Source organism: Calonectris borealis, chromosome 1, assembly GCF_964195595.1.
Source record: "Calonectris borealis chromosome 1, bCalBor7.hap1.2, whole genome shotgun sequence".
Taxonomy (NCBI): Eukaryota; Metazoa; Chordata; class Aves; order Procellariiformes; family Procellariidae; genus Calonectris; species Calonectris borealis.
In genome coordinates this window covers 53179446-53203270 of record NC_134312.1, presented here as the reverse complement: position 1 = coordinate 53203270, position 23825 = coordinate 53179446, and the positions used below count along the sequence as shown (strand labels likewise).

The window sequence follows — 23825 nt, the reverse complement described above, 5'->3', positions numbered from 1 at the left end:
CAACAAAGAGTATTAAGAGAAATAAGGTTTATACAGACTTTTTGACCTTCTTCCCACCCCCAATGGTATTTGTAGGATAAAGATGGGTAAAACTGTTACCTTTATTTTTTCATTTGGGTAGTCTGGAAAGAGCAAGTGAGTGATATATACAGCGGATACTTCTTATGCACATACATCTGGAATCATTCATTATTAACTTACTTTTTAAAATTACCTCAGTTGCAAACACAGACCACTTTAATAAATTTTAATAACCCAAATGTATTATTAACCCAAATGTATTATAATAGTGAATGTCAGATTGACTCTGTTTACTTGTATTAAACAAACTTACAATTTCATGTAAAAAACAGGTTAGTAATAAGATCCAGTTTCTCTGAAGCAATGCTGATTTGCATGACGTATGCCCTTTTCATTTATTATTAATGGTGATCCGTATCAGCTATTCCATTATTCCTGATGTCAGGCTGAAAGCCTATAACTACTAAGGTTACTCCATTAGCTTCCTTTTAGTCTTCTATCAATAGAAGACTAAATCTTATCAATATTCCAAGTGCTATTAAGAAACAGCACCATTTGTTGAGATAACTTCTTGCCAGATCTTTTTAAACTCTTGGATACAAATTAAATAGATCTGTTGATTAAAAATTTCTAGCTTTAGTAACTCTTATTTAACATTCCCTTTGGATATTTTCATATGAGCAAATTTTCATCTGAGTTTGTTTGATATTTAGGGAAAATATTTCACATCTCTATTGTTTTACATATATTATTTTTTATATATATATATAAAAAAATATTTTACATATGTATAATTTCTCCTGCCACATTTCTACAGTAATACGCCATAATTTGATTTGTTCCATTGTCCATTTCCCCCACTCCTTTATGTCCTTGATGCAGCAGAGGTCTTGTGCAGAAACAGCATTATAATCACCATCAAAGACTTCTTCAGAATGCATACGCACAGAAGGCTGAATTGAGGTTGCACAAGCCACATCAGTTCTTACATATCACAGCTCTAATGTACTTTCCTTTACAACCTTATCATCCCTCTAAGAGGTTTTTAGTATATAATTAAGATAATTGCTCCCCATCATATGCTCCTCTGGATAACATCTTTGATAACATCCTTAACAATGAAATGTTATTCTTAAAAATACTCTGTCATTTCTGAAGTTAAAGCACATGGGAATGACCGATACCACATGACCAGTCTGTTATCAAAATACATGCAGGTCTCCACCCACCCAGTATGTTCCAGTAAATATGTTTATGTTGTTAAAGTAATTCCACTTTCCAGAAGACTAGCTTACATTTTCTCTGCAAAGTGAGAGAAAAACGCTGCTGCTTGAGGTATGTTAAACATTTTCTGATGATTTATTACTTTTTATTATTATTCATTAAAGTACATAATTCATTAAATTAGCTTTCATAGGAGTTTTGGGCAATTTTTGCAAATGAGTGCTCATCAAAGTGCATGCATTCTGACCAACACCCAGTTTCATCCATCCTGGTGTGATTACCATCTAGAATGATCTCATTATGCACTTGACTGCATGCTGTCAGACAAAACCCCTTTTTCAAATCAAGACAATAATTCAAAGGAACATAATTATTTTGAGGTATTTTGCATTTTAAAGCCCATATGCAAATACTATTTAACAGGATTTGAGTTTTTCTTTGTTAAAGGACTATTAGTTGCAGCATCCTTTGCAAGTACTTTTGAGTCAGGGATGAAATATACACAGACAATATACAACATATTCCATGTTGTAGTATGTAGTCTAGTAAGTAATCCTATGCTTCAAAATGCTCCTGAGATTGCTTTATAATTGAGTAGATGTAAGTGATAGTACCTTTTATAAATGGCAATAATTTAATAGATATATGAGGAATAATATTGCTATAAAACCTATCAAATTGCTAATAGTAGCAGTAATAGTAAAACTTCATCTTACCATTTATTTGTTTACATTTTACATGCATCTGGTATATTCTAGAAGAATATAAGCTTGTGTAATGGGTATAGCACTGCGTGGAGATCTTAGCATTTAGCTAATATTATATGTCTCTTGGTGCACCTGTGAATTTTCTACAAACCTTAAATTGAATTTTCTACAAAGCTTTTCAGGTTGAATCTTACTCTACATTAGAAGTTGGGAGGAACCAGTTGTCTTGACTTTATACTTTTTATTCTGTTATACTCAAGACTTTGCATATTGTCCTATTTTGCATTAAGATGAAACTGAGTCCTAGAATTTGAGAGAACCAGTGCTCAAGAGTTAGTGCTTCACTTATGTCTATAATGCAATAAAGTTCAAATACCATAAAAAAAACTAAACTGGTTTTCAGAAACACTGTAGATGTAACAGGAAATGCAAAGAACTCGGCTGTCTTTTGTGGAAGATGAATTTCTCCACTGTTTGGTCTCCCAGTTTCAGATGATAAAGCTGCTCAACTCTGAATGATTAATCATTAGACACTGCAATATACATATCTTAGGATCATCTAGACGTTCTCAGCTGTTGCAGAAAGTTATGACATTAACAATGCTCCTGACTCTCCTGCTCCTTGTGTAGTTTTTCAGGCTTTTTTGGATATTTTGTATTAAAGGTTGCAAGTTTAATACAGTTTATTAGAGAGTGTTTTGTGACTTGCTGTAGGTAGTCTACAGGTGCCTTGTAGCACAGTCGTTATTATTATGTGATTGCCTTCAATTTAGGTATTAGATTTGATGACTTAGGCAATCCCTTCTATTTCTATGTCCCATACCAGGGCACTTATCTGGGATGTGGGGGATCAAGCTGAGAACCCTAAGTACCAGGCTATGTGAGTGACTATGTCTGTACCACAGGACATGAGAATGCTATGCAGCGCTGGGCCCATGTTTCACATCTTATCTGCATCCCAGCTTCATGTCAGACCATATGAACGCAATCCCTGCCCTGCTCTGTCAGAATAGGGTTGATCTCCTGGAGCACCCGTGGACTGAATGATCAAACGATCAGGCCTGTGGGATACCTGCCCTGCAGTCTTTGTCATTAGCCTTTCTTGCAAAAGACTTCCATCCTGTTCCGAGAATTATATCTGATGAAAATATCCTGAAGATGATACATTTCCCCAAGAAAAGGAGTTTGGATTAATCAGTTTTTGTATGGTGAAAATAATTTGTCAAAAGATTCACGACCAGCTACACACTGCATTCATATGTCGATTTGGTGGCTCTGCTAATGGATGGATACTAAGGTCTCTGGATCATAGCTCTGCTCCCCCCTCCCTGTTTTCCGTCATTTCTTCTCTGTAGGGATCATATACTGCCACACAGTTACTGTGCTTTTTCAAATATTCTAGTGAAGAGTCACTGGCTTTGATGTGAATGCAACTGGTAACCTTGCTCGCTCTTCTACATTCTAGTAGACCTAGCATAGCGATAACTCTTTCCTCTACCCACTGCCAAGCAAACTGAAAAAGTTTTTTAGCTTATATCATACAATCAACTGAATATGCATACTAACAATTTTATTTCAGCATTGACCTGAATCAGACCTGAAATACTATCTTTTAGGATAAAAAAATCATACCCTATTTCTACTGTCTTTCCTTCTCCAGTAAGTAACAACTTAAATGTGGTCATTTTGTGAAAAATTTAAGTTACTGTGTTTAACATTACAATACCTTTAATTGTGTTCTACTGGGAACTCACTTTTTCAAAAGAATATGATATATTTTACGAGTTTTTTAAATAAACTTTTCTACTAACTTTAGTACATTTGGAAAGCAGAAATCTTGGTATAGCTTGCTAAATTTTGTTAAAATCAAAATATTTGTGAAAATATTAAGCAATTACTAAAATAAACAATTTTCGTACATAATGAACAGATTTATTTGTTTTATTCAGTGTCAGAGATGATTAAAAAATAGAAAAACATTGATTCCTAGTGAAGGTAATCAGTGTTGCATTCTGTAAAAAAAAAAAAAGATTTCCCCTCCTGTTCTATTTTAAGTTAAATAAAAAACACTCGTTTACTTCCATTTTCTCTGCTTCTGTCTGCCTTTCTGCATCTGCTAGTCCTGATGGCAGCATGTAGCTTGCTGCCAAAAAGTTTCCTTCTATTACTTTAGAGATATTTCATTTTTGTTCTTTTCATACCATTTTCATTTTTGTGCCACCTCAAAAGGAAATTTGAAATGTTCAAGAGATGTAGGATTTTGCTGTATATCAAAATAAGATGGGAATGGGTTTGTATTGCCAGTCCACAAACATACAGATGTAGCATATCTTTACTAGCAGCTAATGGTATAATAATTTTCTACTGCAACACGATATCAAACTGGTCTTTTCCTTTTTTTCTGATATACCTTCAAATACGGCAGATTTGGAAGAATACATACAAAAGAATATTTTCACACTCAGTTGCTTTATTGTCTTCAGAAAGCACAAAAAGTCTTCAGAAGGACCATTTTGTATTTTTTGCTCCAGGGCAGGGTGTATTATTCTTTCTATAATACAATATATCATTGTATGCAGTAGTATCTGTTCTGGATGAGGATATTAAAACAGCTGTTAGTAAAAATATTCTTTCCACTCTAGCTCCAGCTGTTCACTCCATGTCCTTTTCTTTTTTTTCAGATATCATTCCCTCTCTGCTGAAAGATACTTAAATAATATAGAACAATTAAATCTAGTTTCTTGCCAGTAGTGCTGGGATTGAAACTAAATTTTTCTCTGAGAGCATTTCCATTATTTTGACATCTTTTTCTGTCTTACATAATCATGAAAAAATATCAAACCTTTCTGTGAATATCGTGTAAGTAAAATTTGCAAAAATTACTTTTTTTCTGATCAATTATATAGATTGTCTCTCAGAGTTTTTCTCCTCTAACCTGTAATAACTTAAACAAGGATTTGCCATTGATAAATTTAACAGAAGTGTTAAATGCCTTGTGAAGCCATTGCAAACAAAAAGCAATACATTTTATAAATTGCTTGTCCAACTGCTGGATATCAGCCTGATAAACACAATGTGGAATGAATTTGTGACTCATATTCTAATGGAATAAAGACATTTGCAGTACTAAGTTGTTGGTGGTTAGGAGTTCTGGCAGTAAGAGTGAATCCTGCCTTTTGTTTTGGCTAAATACTTACCTGTATTCCAGCGTAATTTAAGTGTAATTCTTTGGTGTAGTTTAAGACTTGGAGTTAAGGAATGTTGAATAGTTTTAAGCCATATTTTTCTCCATAAAACTTGGCAAAAAAGCATACTTTCACTTAATTATATGTAAAGTTTTGTGCTATCTTTATAATTCCTTTATATAGTTAACTGCAGCTCTCAAAAATTCCAGAGATCTATCCAAACTCTATCTGTGGTCTCTATAAGAAATGTAGTAGGTTGCATTAGTGGGAACACTTAATAGGAAGAATTTTAAGAAATCTGCAAAGCCAGCTTGTGGATCTTAGAGAACCTAAAACCAAAACAAGAAGAGAAAACCACTGAGGCAAACTGCACACTGTGACAGTAATTAAATTAAATATGCTGAAGTGTATAGAAGATTCTAAACACTCAGAGCAGAAGTTATGTAAATCCTGCTTTGTCAGTCAGAAGGTAAGCTTAATAATTCATAAATATATAATACTTTTGTAACATATAATTTCATCTAAATTGCAGCAGATAGAAAATAAATTAATGCAGGAATATTAGTAAAAAGGGTAGAATTTGAGTATTTTTCAGAAGAAAATGCTAAGAATAAATAAAAATACATAAAAGTAATATATGGCAAAATTGTTTTGGCCTGTTAATTATAAAAAAGATAATTTGGAAACTAAAAAATACAATCAAGTGTTTGGTTTTTTTAGTTACTAAAAACTCTAATGCTGTAGTGCCACAAATTAGCTGTTAATGGTTGGAAACTGGATTGTGTTATTCCAAAATTATCCACAGTTTTTCCTTTGTCTTTCTCAAATCATTTGGACATTATCAGGGCAACATACTGGACTAGATGGTCCACTCTGGTACAAATGTTTCCATATTGCTTTCAAAATCAACAACAAAGACTTTTACGATTCCCTGAATTCTGACTGTGTATTAGTAGTGCACACTATCTGCTGGACAAATTCTTTATGCTTAATGAGTATACTGTTACGCTGGATACAATATACATTTCGAGTTTGGAACAAAATACTTTTTTCCATGTAAACATATATTAAATAAAAAAATGTAAATTTTCAGAGTAAGAGTTGAGCTCTCTGAAGTCGCTCAAAATTTAGATACTTCACATAAGAATAACTGGGTATTGAAACATTTTAAAACATCATTTCTAGCTCTCTGGCTTTAAAATATTTTGGTTAGCTTTTTGACTTCCGTGTTCTGATAAAGAGCTTTATTAACTAATTGATACTTCAGAAGAACTGAAGCTCATGAAAATATAGTTTTGTCCATAAATTGCATTTCATATTGCTACTAAAGATAGATACAATTGGAAGGTTTATCTTCAAGAATGCTTAAATTATTTATTAACTGAGCTTGATCCCTGTATGGCTATCATCAGTATTATTTAAGTGATTTGAGAGCACTTACTCTCATCACCTTTTGTGGTTTATATTCTGAGATAATTTGAAAATGTAGCCTAATTCACTAATCATCTATTGCATTTGCAGTAGTAGAATACTTTCTCTGCACAGCACAACTTGGTTGTTCTCTTTGGATTATAGGAGAAGCCTTGTGAAATACTAAGGCATGCATATGATAGCATTCAGTGGCCTCTCACTGATGAGTTAAATTTAAAAATAAGCACAGACATCCCCAATATGTATCATTCTTTTTTGGAGGATGTTTTGGTTTTTTTTTTTACAAGACTACTAGGCATTCCAGTTTTTAGTGAATGACTGAAATAAACAAAATTATTTTGGCACCTGTAACTACACCCTGTGCTTTTCATTGAACTTCCAGAAACATGATGACTACGTGCTGAGACAAGGCAAATGTAGAAATCTATGAAATATCTGTCATAGGCAAGTGCAGTTATTTCACTACAAACCTTTTAAACATGGAAAAGCCAACAAAAAACCCATTTCACAAAAAAATAAGTATAGGGCAACTGTGTAGCATTGTTTTTGAATGCTCAATTAGACATCAACAGCTTGCAGAGACAGTCTCAAAAGGTTACTCAGGAAGTGGTGGAAATCACCCATCATCTCTCATTAGTACGTAATGAGAGATGTTTTTCCAGACAGTTGCTTGGTACTACAAGGGTTATGCAAGCTTGAAGCAGTTCCAAAGTCTATTTGTGCAGGTGGGTGATTAGAGGAAATAAAAAGTTGATAATAGTCATACCCAACTCTCGTGGATGATGCAGAAACAACTAAGCAGACCCCCTGCTGCCACTGGAATGCACTTCACTGGTAATTAATTCCAAACACAATCCTGAAATAGCTGCCACATCCAAGACTGGGCCAGTTATAGCTTCAAGTGTTTTCAACAAGACAGTTGCAGATATATATTTACAATCCTACTCAGAACAATGGTTATTCAAGTTTAAGTGTGTGGAAACAAAACAAATTCAAAAGAGCAAATTCAAACAGTTTAGTCCAACCGTTCTCTCTATGCATCCAGTGTAGCTACCTACTGATTCTATTATTCAGTATTCCATCTGCTCTTTTGAAATGTCTCTTGTAAAGTTTGTTCCTTGAAGTCCTGAAATACACGATTGTCCTTATCTGCAGTTCCTAAATCTATGCCATGTTGAATAGTCATGTAGGGGAGAAGATTTGGTTTGGGGATTCAGTCAAGTTAAAACAATTTTAAAACTGAATCCTATACTATGGAAAATTGCCTAGTCCCTCAATTTGGGCTACTATATAACATAAACATTTTTGTTATCTGCCTGACAAAATAGGAGATTTTCTAATTTTTTCCTGGATTTCTGTATGAACTGCAGGCTGGCTTAATTTACTGTATGCAATTGCTGTGAATCTTTGCAATGCGTCCACCACTTACAGGAGATACCACATTTTTATAACACATGCTATCCAATAAATCTTATAATGGCAGCTCTGTATCAAATCAGGGCAATTCCTACTATTTTGTGACCTACTTGTCAGTTTTGGGTCTTTGTTAGTTTCTTCCTACTTGTTGGCTTGGGCTTCTGCCTTGTAAATTTACTGCTGGTGGAATCCAGCAGCCTAGATTGACCCATGACGAATGACCTGAACCTAAGTAGTGCTGTCTCCATATAAAATGTTTGGATATATTGTTTTAAGACTTGCACTGAAATCTGTCTATGAGTATGTTTTAGTGTAATGGGGTGATTCTCCTTGCTCTGCCTTGGAGAGGGTTAATTGTGTTTTAACGAGCCCTCTGTAAGCTTTAGGAAGATCACTGTGCCCAAATTCTCTTTACCATAAGGAATAGGATTCAGATTATTCTTCATGTGGACCTGGGTCTCTCTATCACTTTTAGAAAAAGCTCAACAACAGTAGGAAAGATTCCCCGAGGCATAGTCTGGGCAAGTTTCTTGGTCTTCTCCTCAGCATGAGGATATCAGCATATCCCTGATAAAACTTCCATATCTTTGATTATCCCTTGAATCAGAAAATACTGGTTTATCTGTCACTCCAGTGTGGTTATAAGTGGCAAGTCTTCTTTCATTCCAGTTATGAAGCTTTTTAAAGGACTAGATGATCATTCCCCCATTATTGAAGAGCACTAAAATCTAGTCCTTATGGTACCATCTATGATGTGACCTACATTAACCTGTTCATTTCTTAGCCAGTCTGGTGGCCATGACCTCTGTGAGGAGATGTATGTAAATTCAGTCACTGGTGACTGATCCTTCGGAAATAGTACTATTTCCATATTACCTCCTTTTGTACTCTTCCAAGATTTCTACGGTGGTTATGATTGATTTCTGTCCGAGACAGATGATTAGCATTGCCATGTTCTTTTCAGAGCTTTGTGCCTCCATATAACACATTTGATGTTAAGAGGACATATAACATGTACAGACAAAGGCACGCCAACATTTTTTTTCCTAAAGACAGATCCAAAACCATAGAAATTGCCAGACTGGATAAGAGTTTCTGTAGCAGTTTTTGCTTAGTCTAGCAAATTGAGTCTGCTATATCTGATCAAACTTAGGTCTGTCTTGATACCACACTAACCAGCATTTTGATCCCAGACAACACCAAGCCATCCGGAGCTTTATTCACATTTTTGCATCATCCTGATGTTGGGGTGTCCAAAGCAGGTGTAGGGTTTTGGCCTACCTTCAAGTAGTTTGAAACATTGCATGAAATCTTCCACACTGAGCAGAGCTTGAGGAATAAAAGTAAGTTATTTACTTGTAATAGGGCACCTTTGAAGTTGTTGTCTATGTATGTATGCAGGTGTATCTATATATATTTACGCATACGTATGTACGTGCACATTCATTTTCCACCCTTTTTCTTTCTCCTGGAATTGCAGTGTACAAATCTATCCAGGCCCTGAGGTTATAGTGTAAAGCTCTACAAGGTCATGATGATTAGGCTTTGTGCTTTAAGTATTTTGTTCATGTCTAGTATTATATTTTCAGAGGTGTTAGAATTCAGTGTATATATATACACACACTATTAGACGTGTAGCATGTAATCTAGCTCTAGATTATTACTGGTCCACACCTCTAAAGTTAAATATGTATTTCTTTCGTTCTTACAGCAAATTGTAAATCTAAGCATATAGTATTTAAGTGACACCACAAATAATTGGAATGTGGAAATAAAATAGGCTGAGTATACATTTGCATTTTGGTTCAGAGCACTGGATGTGAATTTGAAATAAATCATAGTTCCCAGTTACTATTCATTGCTTCAGTCACAGGCTGGTTTTGGAGCACATAAACCAGACTCCTTTTTGATCTGAAGCTCCATTTCAGGTGGGCACCAAAAGTATGGGGTCCTTCTGGAAGCTGTGAGGTACATGTATGGTGAGGTAAGAATAATAGATGCTGTAATAATAGAATAATTAAGATGCTATACAGTCCTAAAAATTCAAACCCACATGTATTCTAAAAGGACTGTCATGAGGATCAACTGCTTTGATCTGCTGTTCCATTGCCATTATACTAAATTGTAGAAAAAATTGAAGTAACAGCTAATATAGACATAACTGTAGATTTTGAAAAGAACGCTAGCATTTTTCTGTATGTAACACACAGTTAATCTGTGTGTTCATTGTGAAGATTTATTTCTGACATGAAATCTAATTATAACTGTATTTCTGGAATTGGGCTGACTTTTGGCTTCTGATATTTTGCTTGCTGAGATGTGGTAGGAAGTGTTCTGGTATACTTTGTATCTGCCCAGTAGTTAATATTTTGGCATTACATACATATAGTGCCTTTCCTTTGAGTACACTATGAGAAAAATTATCTGTTAGAAAAGTTCCAGTGAGCAGTTTGTCCTTACAGTAGATGGATAGTGGGATGAAAATTTTGATGAAACACTTGTTGAACTGTGGTGATATGGTCTATCACTATCCATAAGGGCACTTTTCTCTATGCAGTGCACCAAATGAACGAAGACAATCATGCACTAACTGACTACTGATGTCACACAGCACAGTAAAAGGCAAAGTTCCCAGTGCATGATTTTTTTTATAGTTTCAGTTAAACAGGTAACATTTTTATGTTTTTAGTAGATGATAGCAGTAAAAGAACACCATAGTTTGCACTTACAATATACTAAAAGAAGACAGTATTCACTTTCATTTTGCTCTCTCCAGACTCAAATCTGAATGATCCTTAAAAGCGTAAAGCAGTCACCATATCCATGAATAGGAGCTCCTTGTGCTACCCTCTTTTGTTGACCTCCTGTTATCCTGTAAACTTCAGAAAAAAGCTTACTATAGCCTTCGATCACTGAGTTAAAGAGGAGTTTAGCATGCTCACTGAAACGTAGCTGTATTTCAAGAAATCCCACCTTGCAAGTTTGAAGATCAGTTTCTGAATTGCTCAAGACTTTGAGAACAAATTAATGCCATTTCTTTGGAAAACAATTTAGTTACTAGCATCTGAATACAGAAGTTTAACTTTAGGCCCTGAATTTTGGTTCCAAAAATCAATCTTACTGATACACATTACATAATGTCTTTTTCATTTTAGTCAGAAATTCTTTTTGTACTGAAAGAGTGCATTGGGAATGAATCGCTGAATACTTATAATGTCAGTGATAGTAGACCAACTTTTCTTCCTATGAAAGGATTGGTTATGATCTTAATTCTTAGATAATATCTTTTGTGTGAGACATGAGGTTAGTGTACATTCATAGTTAAACATTTTCATGAACAAGATAACTGTATGCTTGTATTGATTAGGCTTCAATAACACTGAACTGGATCATGGATAAAACAACACTATGTGCAAAAAGCATCTCTTTTTTTTGCAATTGTATTATATATGGCAGTGTGGTGAAAAACAGATTTTGTGAGGTGTTTGTCTTGCTGCTTCCTTCCTCCCTTAAATGTTCTCATAAAAAGGTGCTGTAAAAAGTAAATATTTGCCATATGAAATTACTTAAAAACTTAAATTTGTAAATTTTGAAAAAAACATGTGAATTAGTTCTTATTCAATGCTATTCAATTTGGTTTTATAATTTTCCTGTAAGAATATATAAAATAACTGTTGGTGAAATATGGAATAACTGGAATAGACCACTAAAAAGCTAATCTGAATTTCTGGATTTGGTGGAGTTGATTCAATATTAATAGGTTTTAGTGTAACTGAAATCAAGCCACCTGTCTATAATCAAAGGGTGTAGCTCTAATTTAAATAATGGTAGTGTGGTTTGAGAGTAAAAAAAAATTTTTTAATGGTCTTAGGAACAATCTGACCTTCAACTTGCAAGCAATGATGTCATCATTTGTAATTACAGTCTTTTGATACATAAGGAAAAGACTAACATGCACAGGCAAGTTGTATGAAGCACTAGTGTGACCATTGCTGTAAATACTGAGTCTGCTTCTACTGTAAGTATTTCAAAAATTGTGAAAAGTAGGAAATAAAATTTTAAGAGCTATTAAGATTTGGAAATTAAGATTAAGATGTGGAAACCTGTCTGATCCTGTGGGAAATTCAAGAATAACAATCTTTTTTCATATGTCCATGAGATGGTTAGTGGTAAATGTGATCATGATGGCATTGTAACACTTTCTGTCCTTTAAAACATCGTATGCTGAGCCAATAAATCAACCAACCAACAAAGCAAATTAGTAAGATTTGCCAGGATGTAAATCAGCATAGCTATTTTTATAGTTCACACTAGATGAGTCCAGTTAATCCAAAACCTGAGTTTATCTAACCTTTTAAAAAATTATTTTGGTTATTCTGGACATAGAAAACATAACATAGTATATTTTCTTTATCCTATCCTATTCTATTTCCTTTGCTCTGAAACAAAGGAAATGGAGGATGGAAAGTCCTCAGTAACCATTTTTAAAAATCAGAATAAGCTCCAATTACATAATCCTTGTGACAATTTCTCATGTATCATGGAGGCAGGAAGGAATATCGTTAGAGCATGCTGCAGTTCAGTAACTTTTAGCTGCCAGATGATCCCTAGAGCCTGATGTTATCTGATTTGTACAGAAGCATCTCTTAGCTTGTTGCAACTTGAGCCAGGAACTAGAAGAGAATGACAGCCATAAATACTTACCTGTTGGCCCCATCTATAGAACCTATCAGAAACTCAGCATGGGAGATAATCTTTCCTATGTAAATTTGGTGGGTTCTCAAGTTTCCAAGTTCTTTTTGCCATGAAGTGTTCTACTGAAACTTACAGTATTACCATTATGGTTACCTAAAGGGAAAAAAAATAATGTTTCCTTTAGTTTTGTTACCAGAGAAAGAGAAAAGAAAATGAAAACATAATTATTATATAATTTAATTACAAAACAAAATATATTCAAATCTATTCTTAATGAAACTATAAGTACTGTATACATAAACAGAGAAGTCACCCAAATTGGTTGCAGGAACTAATTTGATGGTGATATTCTCTCTCTGATGGAGCAGACCCAGGTAGTAAATCATTATTGGTTGCCTGATGGGAAGATCCTACTGTGAAAATAAACAGCTGTCCACAATAAAGAAATTGTTTACAAGAAACCATTACATGCCAGACACTTCATTCCCTTGAGAAAGGAGCAAAGGCATGAAATACTGAGCAGTTGGATTTTTTCTGGGATGTTTATTTCAAAGAAAAATATTTGAAATATTTTTTAAAGCTTTATTTTTAGATTTTAATAGCATGATCCTTTTTTCTATTACCTCTTTAGTTTGCTTGGAAGGAGGGACTGTAACTACTCTTTTTTGAGATTGCTGCATATTATGTATGTTCCTGAATTCATTATAGTTGTATGTATACACTGTAGCTGGAAAAGTTTTTCTTAGCTCTACCTAGTGAGGCATATAACAACCCTGCCTCTCCTCATGAATATTTTCCAATAAATTTTCATTCTAAAAATTTCGCTTCCAGTCAGTTCGATGCTTCTTGGGTGGGACTGTATCTAGGGGCAAAACCTAGTCTTCAGTGACCCATCATTGAACAGGATCAACAAAAAGCTGTGGTCTTTCCCGTGGAAAGACCAAAATCTTGCTCATACAACTTGGCCCCTTTATAAATGTCTTCTGAATATTTACAGTGTGAGTAAACTAAGCTGAGGTGGCTATCATCAAGGGCTTGAACCAGAATGAAAAGGTGGGCAGAAAACTGTGTTCATTATCATCAGCACCAGTCTGTATTTCTAAATATCTGCCCTTTGAGTGATGCATCTTTGAGATACTTCCACATGTGCAAGATTTCCTGATTTCACTTGCAAGGCTTTTATGTGCTAAACAGCTAAAGGGCAGCTGTGCTTAAGCACAGCCACACAGGCTTCACAGCAAACGAACAGTGACAGAAACTCAGGGACTGCTGAAGTACCGGGGAGTTTGTGTTCTTTATAGGTTTAGCTGTTTGTCAGAGACAATCGTTCTGTTTGTTTCTCACACCAGTAGGTAAATAAGTGCATGTCATTATTTAACGCCAGCCGGCAACTAAGCCCCACACAGCCGCTCGCTCACTCCCCCCCAGTGCGATGCAGGAGAGAATCAGAAGAGTAAAAGTGAGAAAACTCGTGGGCTGAGACAAAGACAGTTTAATAGGTAAAGCAAAAGCTGCGCACACAAGCAAAGCAAAACAAGGAATTCACTCACTACTTCCCATCGGCAGGCAGGTGTTCAGCCATCTCCAGGAAAGCAGGGCTCCATCACGCATAACGGTTACTTGGCAAGACAAAACACCATTGCTCCAAACAACCCCCCTTTCCTTCTTCTTCCCCCAGCTTTATATGCTGAGCGTGACGTCATACGGTATGGAATATCCCTTTGGTCAGTTGGGGTCAGCTGTCCCGGCTGTGTCCCCTCCCAACTTCTTGTGCACCCCCAGCCTGCTCGCTGGTGGGGTGGGGTGAGAAGCAGAAAAGGCCTTGACTCTGTGTAAGCACCGCTCAGCAGTAACAAAAACATCTCTGTGTTATCAACACTGTTTTCAGCACAAATCCAAACCAGCCCCATTCTAGCTACTGTGACGAAAAGTAACTCTATCTCAGCCAAAACCAGCACAGTGCACTAAGTACACTTAAGTAGACTCACGTGGAACATTTCTCACTCTAGAAGTTATTTCTTAGCTTCCTACGTGGTGCCTGTGTTGCCACGTGTCTCAGCAGCAGTATAGTCTCGTCTGGTATATCCGTACACAGCGCAGGGCTCTCTCAAAGCAGGTCTCTGATTCCTCAGTCAGGGAGGTTCATTGATAATTATCTATTGATGAGTCTGTCCATAGACTGAAACAAGATGATATTTCATATTCTGGAACAAAAGAGGATAAGACTTTCAGCTCAATTAAGATGCTCCTAACACTCATATTTAGTCTTCATCCCCACTATGAGATTTCCACAGACTATGGCAAGGCCTTGGTGGGGTGTCCTCTTGTCAAATCCCTGTCCCTCCTTTGATGAGCTAGGCTTTCAAACCACACGATACTCATTCACATTCTGCACATAAACAGTTTTCCAGTTAGATGCCAGGCCAGACAGGAAAGCATAAAAGAGACTTAATGCTTTCTGGAATGCCGTCCAAGTTCTTCCATGTTAGGGATGTTATGAGGATTCACTTTAAGTTCCTTTCTGTGTAAAATTTTGTTTGATTCATTGTATTATCACATATCTATTACTTTCTGAATGAAATTAATTCAGATTCGAGATGTCTTTGCACACTTGCAATGATTCAGAAGAGCCGTTCTATGTCTTAAGACTGCATACCTAAAGGACTGGCAGTTTTGATGCAGATGCTTTTCAACAAAGTTGGAATTGTCTGTGTCTGTGACAGGGAGGGTTCACTCTGGCAGACCTCAGGTAACACCTGAGGTTATGTGCAGGATGTCTCCGTTTTGGATGTCTGCCAGACTGCCACCTGAACTTTTGTTTACACTTTCATTAAGTGTAACAATATTGCTGAAACATGCCAGCCCGGTATTTCCTTTAGAAGAACAGTTTGTCGGTCTGTATTTGACCAGAATCTTTAAGACCTCATTCAGATATGTAGTGTTTCTACAGGGAGTATTTCTTAGAATCATGCATGCTATGAAAGTGTCTGTAGGTTGGAAAGGCCGTAAAGTTTACATTCTTGCAACTACTCTTCTTTATCCTTTGTTAGCTACCTTAAGGTAACTGGGTATTTCCTTCCCTTTGAAATCTCTGTTATAATTCCAAGAATTCTTTCAGGTCAGTAGGACTGAGAGGGAGAAGCTTCTGTCGGAGGCATTTGTGACTTGTGCGGGTGGAGGAGATTATGTCTGTTCCTGCCGAAGTTGGTTAGGCAAAAATTCTCTAGCTTACAGCACTGGAGCTGCCTTTGTTTATTTGCAATTTGGGTTTTTTTGGAGTGGATTTGCCCACAGAGTGAAAGTACATATTGGAGATCCACCTCAATTACAAATAAATAGGCTTTCTTCTGTGAACTCTGCAGGCTGTCAGTTGAGGCCCACAGACATGAGATTTGAATGTAATCATTGTCTTAATGAAAAGCTGCAGGTGTTACAGAACATTTAGGAACACAGAGCACATGTCTTTGTGACCCACAAAGAAAGGTACTCTATAAATTCACAGACACCGTAAAGACCACCATGACCATGCACAGGCGATGGCATTTTCCCCAGAATCTGAACTAAAGCATTTCTTTAATAATAAATTCTAAAGGCGTGAAGTAATGTGGATCTTTTGGCCTCCTGATAAGTCATTCTGGTGCTTGGTTACCATCACAGCTGGGAAGCTATGCCTTATTTCATAGTCCTTTATTCTCTGATCTGATTTTCACTAACTTTACATTGTTCAAACAGCATTAAGAACATTTAGAGAAGGTAAGAATGATACTTTAAGTCCCTTTAATGGTCCTTCACAGTGCCATAAAATGGTAACAGCATCACAAAATATGTCCGAACAGCAGTTCCCCACATACCTGCAGGTATGTATACATTTTTAAGCCAGCTGTAGGTTATCTAGCTGAGATACTGCTAGAAAGGTAGCTACCGCAGTGCACAGCTCTGTGGAGGATGGAAATTTTGTCAGAGGAGCTGAGCACATTTTTTGTGCAATTAATCCTCGCTGATCCGTTACGTTGCTCACAGCGTCCAGGAAAGTTGTTACTGATGGCTATTAGCACGCTCTGAGTTGAGTATGCGTTCATCTAACTTGCTGAACTGGGTCGTATGTGTTAGGATTTTCCAGGATGAGATATGAGTTGCATTAGAAAACTTCCTTTTAAGTCACGCCTGTGATAGTGATAGTACTTGGATTCACAATCGGTAATTCAGGGTAACAAAAGTAAAATATTTGTGTTTGTTTTGTGCCTTATTTTATTTAGGTATTAAGAGAGTGCTATATTCTCCCTTAACATAGAATGAATGTATGAGCTGATAAAATAAGTGTAGATATGCAATATATTCCTTACCAAATACATTTAAATTATAACAGGTTTTGTAAGTTGAAATAGTGTTTTGAGTAGCGTTCTGTTTTCAAAATAATTTTTTATTTTAAAAGGTATGAAGTATTTGTAAGTTCACATAAATGCTATTTTTATTCACAGATAATGCACCTCAGGTAGCAATTACCGCACCAGGATCTGGTAACCATAGAAACAGCTCTACAGGCCCAACACCTGACTGCTCTCCTCCATCACCAGACACTGCACTTAAAAACATAGTGAAAGTTATACGTCCTCAGGTAGGTGATCACCATAAGTGTCCTCTTATTAGTTGTATTTTTAATTTTAAAAGCAGGCTATGATGCATGTATTTTAAGAGGGTGTTATCACTATACACATATGAATAGGTCAAAGACGGATAAACATAATATAAAATATTTTTTGTACTTAGGAAGCAAACTTGATAGCAGGAGAAGATAGTATATTTTATGAGTGAGTGCAACAATGTACAGAGAGATATATCAGTACATTTTTCTTACAGCATTAATAATGAATGAAGTCTTTATGTAATATTTTGTATTTTTATGTACTATTAGTTTTCTTCCAAGTTTATGTTCTGGTTTTATCAGTATTAACTCCTGTTACTTTTTCAGGTTTTCTTTCCTCTTTCTGTATCTCCATTTACATGGTCCTATAATGTTTCATACCTTCTTTAGTTTACCTTCTTGTGTAGTATTGCTTCTTAATTTTCATCCTTCCTAACTATATGTATTCTAAGCAACTAGGTAAACAAGATGCTTAATGTGTGGAAGACCTGAGTGCCCCTTGTAATTCTTTAAGAGAGTACAGCCTTTTAAAATAAAAGCTTTAAAATAAATAAATCTTAGAGCACCAAAAGAACTTCTATTCCTCTCCTACCAATTTTTGGGTTCAAATGCAGCCATCTGTTCTTCATTGCTGAGTGGATCTCTGCAACTGAGCCACTTTGATGCTAGTGGATGCAGGCTATGTATCATCAGTATGTTGCTGGCATTTGTGTTACTTGAGAAGTAAGCTAAAGGATACGTGATATTTTGGTGAGAATTATATAGGGCAGATTGTTTTGGTGCCGCACAGGTAAGCATGCTACAGTGATGGAGGTGGACCTTCCTTTCAGTTCTCATTGGAGCACACAGTTCAGAAGGTCTTGCAGAATTAAAGGTAATTACTAGGTGCACCTGCCATTTCTCTCTAGGAGCCATTGGTTTCTATGGCGGACACTGTCAATGCACAATAATTCTAACAACTAGCTGGTGCAGCCCATCCCTCTGTGACACTACAGTAGTTTGGGTTCCACATCCTGGTTTAAATCTAGATTGCAGGGGGTCTAAAATAACAGCTGCTTCTCCTGTTCTCTTTTTATAGTTGCTTCTCGTTTTGCTTGTTCCTGTAGTCTCTCTGTCCCTTCCACCCTACATCAGTATAGTACTGAAATGCCTCCTTCCCTCTAAGCTGTTTTTTATAGTAGGTAGCAAGCAAACAGAAAGGTATTGGAATATTGTTGGAACAAGCTTATGGAAAATAGCATTTAAAAAGCTGTTTCCATCATAATATTGCCAACAGATGGACCCAGAACACTGAATGGTGATGTTCTCCTGCTAGTTAACTCTGAATGGATTCAGCAGATTCTGGGGAGCTATTTTCAAATTTAAATCATACCACTTACTGACTCCCAGTATTCTCATCGTTCTGCAGAACAAAAGCTAGCTGTGCGATATATATGGTCAGAACTTTACCACGTTTGCTAAAATGTCTCTCATGTGGCCCTACATGTGGCATACTTCCTATGCAGAAAACAACAGCAGAAGGGCATGTGTAGGCTAGTGCTTCGTGTATATTGTAAATCTATGTGCTAATACATGAGAAGTTGGATGTACTATAGCATTCAGATCCCATTATGCTTCTCCTTTCTCCATGTGTTTTATGCACATTGCTTCAGTATTCTTCCTTTTCCTTGTTTTTGTTGCTTACCTAATCACCTCCCCCCAAGATCTCAACCCAAGAATTTAGACAAAGAAGTTGTAGATGTTTGCAGTGTGATGTTTGCAAACCATTAGTGTTAATTCTGCCTGCATATTTAATTCCTTTATTCCATGCCTGCTGCATTCAATTACATGGCAAGCTCTTTGAAGGTTAACACAATGGGATTCTATTCTTGCCTGACCTCTCACCACTCATGTAAAACTAATGAATAGTGTTACATAATGCATGCAAAATAATTAATTTTCTGTTGTCTGCCAGGGCCTCTTTGCACTTTTCTAGCAAAATAAACAGATTTTAAGCAGATCTAGAACAGGGATCCTATAAATTTCCAAAGCAGCTGTCACTCCTTTCCCCTTTTCATATGGCTTGTGCATCCAGCATTGAAGGTGCCAGCGAAAGGCAGAATGGGAAACTCTTCAGCAGCTAGTTTTGCGCTAGGCAGGCTTTGGTAGCTTGGATGAAACCACCAGGGAAGCCTGGCCTTTCAACTCATATTGTTATTTTCATTTATAGCCTTGCTTATCTTTCCTGGACGGTTGTGCGTATAACGGTTTACCCGCAGTGAGGAGAAACACTGTGTTAACTACTCTGTGATCTGTGTAAGCAGCAGAAGAGGGGACCAAAGATTCCTTCCCCCCACCAGTCTGGTGAGGGCAGGCAGTGGCAGAGTGGAAAAAGAGAAACCTGGTGAGGTGGGTTTGGAGGCAGAGGTGGGGGTCATTCTTTGGGCAGGTACCTAAGACTGTGTGCCAGCTCACACGGTGGCAGTGCATATACATGCTTCAACTCACGACAGATCCTGGAGATGTTTGTATGAATGTGAGGTTTAGCACAGCACAGTGGCCTCTCCCCTCTCTTGTTCCAGATGCTCACGAACCAAACCCAGCTCGGTGGGGGAATCTGTCAGCTACACCTGCTACGTGGGGTCCCTGAAGAGGGAGGAGGCTGTGATGCTGCACTGCCAGCCCATGGGGTGAAAGTACCACAGCTGGGAAGTGTGAGACAGGAGCAATCTCATACACAAAGTGTGAATCCTGAGAGGTTTGGGTCATGATCAGTTAAGGGATTCCTCAGAGTGCACTCAAAATTTGTCCTTTTCCTTTTAGTTGTCTCTTAACCTGGCTCTAATTTTCCCCTTCTTATATTAAAAACATGCCCTCACAAAATCCGGCTAGTAATTTCTCTTTTCTTCCCACCTTTCACTCACATTTCTGGAAATTTATCCTTTCTTCAGTTAATTATGATGAATTTTGAGGTGAGAAATCTGCAGTTTGTTGTGACCCTACCACTCATCCCTTATGAGATCCCATTGTTCTCTAAAATCTATCTAAAAATTCTCTTTGGATATGTCTCAACTATTCAAATCAGTGTGCTATTACTAAAGCTGATGCCTATTTTAACTGAAATGGTATATCTCCCTGGCATAGTGCAGCACTCCTGAGAGATACTAATTCAGATCTCAGAAGCAGTATTAAGTTCAGTGCCACAGTGCCACTCACCTCTACTGCTTCAATCCTGAAGTTAGCTCACTTACCAGTAATTCAGGGATCTGTGTGCTATGTTATCTGTGCACCTTAGCTATGGCCTGTACCTGTGATCTAGCATTTTGCAAAAACAAGTCTTGTTTTCAAATTTTCAGAGGCTCAGTCTCTGAAAAAGAGGATTTGTTGAAAAGTTACACATATGCAGATAAGAAACAATCAGAATTTAGTTCAGAGTTTGAATCACTTGATCATTTTTTTCCAGATTGTCCAGACAAATAGTAGTAAGTTTTTAACTCATGAATTGCTGATTAACGACGACTTTGAGAAAATAATACATACAATAATATGAAAGACATATGCGTCTGTGAAGTATACTAACAGCACATGGGAGAAAAAATGAGATGTGGTAGAAGACCAAGTAGGTTAATGTGTTAACTAAAGTCCTCTGAAATATTAGGCTCTCTTCCAAGTTTTAACTTAGTTATGTTCGTACATATAGTAAAATATTACTTACCTTATCGGAACTGGAATTTTAGAAAGTAAAATAGTAAAACTGAGCTTGTTCTACAACAATTCCTATAGCTCTCAGTCTGGATGAACTCTGAACAAAATTGGGCTGCATGTGATGCTTCATGTATTTTTTATATTAGCCACTCAATTTAATAAGACTCTCTTTATTTAACGTATTTATTTGTTCAGCTCCATTTGAACAAATGAACTGTATACATAAAGAGAGAAAAAACATGTTTTTTCCTAAGAGACTGTTTCTTTTGTCAGTGCTATTCACTTGTGGGTCATTGGCCTATTCTTATAAAATTGAATTCTGACTTCTCACCTTTTAAATTCTTTATTAGCTGTAATCCAGCATTTGTATATTCTCTTCTTGTCTTTCTAACGTATGTTTCAAATGGCTAACCGTAGATACAGCTTTTGATGTCTAAATGTTGATTATTTAAAAGTGACTTGGATTTTATCTATCATAAATTAGTATTTTCCCCATTTTATGTGAATAAGTAAACTCCTTAGGAGTGTTATTTCAGTGATATAAAGAGGGCTTCTGGTAGAAGGACAAAGGAACAGAGACTTTCAGTGTTTCTGACATAATGGAATTTCATCATCTTGTTCTTGCTGGTTTTATTGCTAAGATTTGCAATAATCCATTATAATACGTTTTTTTTCCTTGTGAGTTCGGATGTGCTGTCTTTACATTAGTCATTTTTTCTATTTATCTTTTTTAACCTCTTTAAACAAAGTTTCAACTCCATTTATGGTTCATTGTTCCTCTGGCTAAGACATCTAGCAATATAATAGAAGAAAACAGTTTAAATGTTAGAGGACAAAAGAAATTGTCTCATTTTTCTACAAGCAGTAATAGAATCCTGCAGGACCTCTGTAGCCTCTGATAGACCCATCCCACTTGTTTGGGCTACCAGGTGTGCCTGGCCTAATGTATTTTCTGCATGCATAGTGAGCCTGGCATACCTATGTAGATGTAGTTCATCTAGGCATAGGGAAAGACAGGGACCATGACGTTCCATGCCCTATAGCAGCCTGGACATGAATGGACAGACCAACCGTAGGAGATATGTGCTCTAGTTGACCTAAAAAGTGACAGTAATTTACATTCAAGGAAATTATATTTCATCCTTTTTGCAGTTAGGTGCAGGAATTACTTTGAACAAAAACAAACAAACAATAGTCTTAGAGGTAGCCCTGGAAAATCACAGTTCCCGAAAATACATTTTCAGAACTAATTGTTCCATAAACAAGATTTTCAAGTGGATTAATGTCACTATTTCCCCATGGTGAAATAACCCTGGTTTCTCCCCTATGCCAACACCCTACTGCAGGACCCTTAGTTCTTCCCGAATGAAATGCATCCCTTGTCACACTTCGCTTGAGTTGGCACATGCCTGTGTCTGCAAGCTTAGGGAACGCCAGTGAAATCCCCACTGCAGGCTGTTGCACCAGTGCACAAATGCGTGACAACTCTGTGATGCATCTATTGAACTTGTTTTGCAACACAAAAAAAATCTGCTTTGTTACATTTTGTCCTAAAAAGGAGGATTGGAGAACACAATTATGCAATAAGTTCTCACCACTCGCTTTCTGAATGAGATCACAGGGCAGCTGGGAAAGTAAGGACCTTCTTTCTCCTATGAACTGCTTTCTGTGCTCAGCCCAAGTTACGACATGCTCAGCCAGGCAGGGAATAATCAGGGAAATCACCATGGAGAAATACTGTGCAGGCACACTATGCTTCCTTTTCGGGTGCGCATTTCTTTTTCTGGTATGTTTTGGTGCTGTACAACCATGTGCAGTGTCCATGCTTAGCCCAAGAGGCAAATAAGACTTGAAAAGATTTTACTGAGAGTTATGATTGTGTGGGGAATCAACCTGTTATTTCCAAGGTAAAAGCCACCCCTGTGTACATGATTTTATGAAGTTTTGAAAGGTGCTGAGCTTTTGAAAGGTGCTGAGCATTCCCAAAACCCACTAAAATAAAGATGTATTCTACAGTCCACAGATGGGCAGATTTAGCCCTCATCATTAGAGGTCTGGAGATTTCTCCTGTCTTATGTAGGGTTTCCAAGGTTGCATATATCCATTAGGGCTGCAAGCACTTTAAGGTAGTTGACAGCAATCAGTGACCTTGATTCTAGGTATGGAGATATATTTCAGAAAATTGTCTGTCTCTCTATTTTTTTGTAAACGTTTAAAGTGTCTATGCAAATCTACTGCACAGAGTTTGATATCTTCTCATTCTAATAATGTTGAAATGAATAAACAAAGAAACAAACATAAATAAAGCTCCTAAATAACCCTTAAAAAAAAAAAGGAAAACAAAAAAATAAAAGATTACTGTCAATGCCACTAGGATGTGGTTAGCAATTCATCTATGCGTGACCGAAAATAGGACAGACATTATGAAATTCTGTTATTCTGAAATACTGAGTATCAATTACAAAAAAAGGTTATGGTTGGAATTGTCTCACAGGATGTTTTTTTTTCGCCCTGTATTACCACAGAATTAATGGGTAGAAGACATGTAACAACTCCAGAGGAGGATATTTTAAAAAAATTTCCTTAGAGCATAATGGATACTCTGTGACTACTTAATAACAACATTAACCAAAATATTATTAAAGAGATGCATTGTAAAAGATCTCCTTTGACAAGTAACTATAAAACATAATTTTATTTAGATTATTTTAATTAGAGCTGAGATAATATGAAAACATAAACACATCTCCCCAATACACAGTACTAATGAAAATAGCAAACAGTATGTGTGAGTGTATTTAATTGCAGTTCAACAGGATA

General features: G+C 36.5%; 1 protein-coding gene across 2 annotated transcripts in view; it reads left to right on the top strand.

Moving 5' to 3' along the window:
• The window catches only part of ANKS1B (ankyrin repeat and sterile alpha motif domain containing 1B), a 449770-nt gene that overhangs the window by 143469 nt on the left and 282476 nt on the right, over positions 1 to 23825 (top strand). For both annotated transcript variants that reach the window (XM_075151688.1, XM_075151680.1), the window contains exon 11: positions 17158 to 17294. In XM_075151688.1, coding sequence (XP_075007789.1) covers positions 17158 to 17294 — 137 coding nt within the window. The remainder of the gene's footprint in view (positions 1 to 17157; positions 17295 to 23825) is intronic.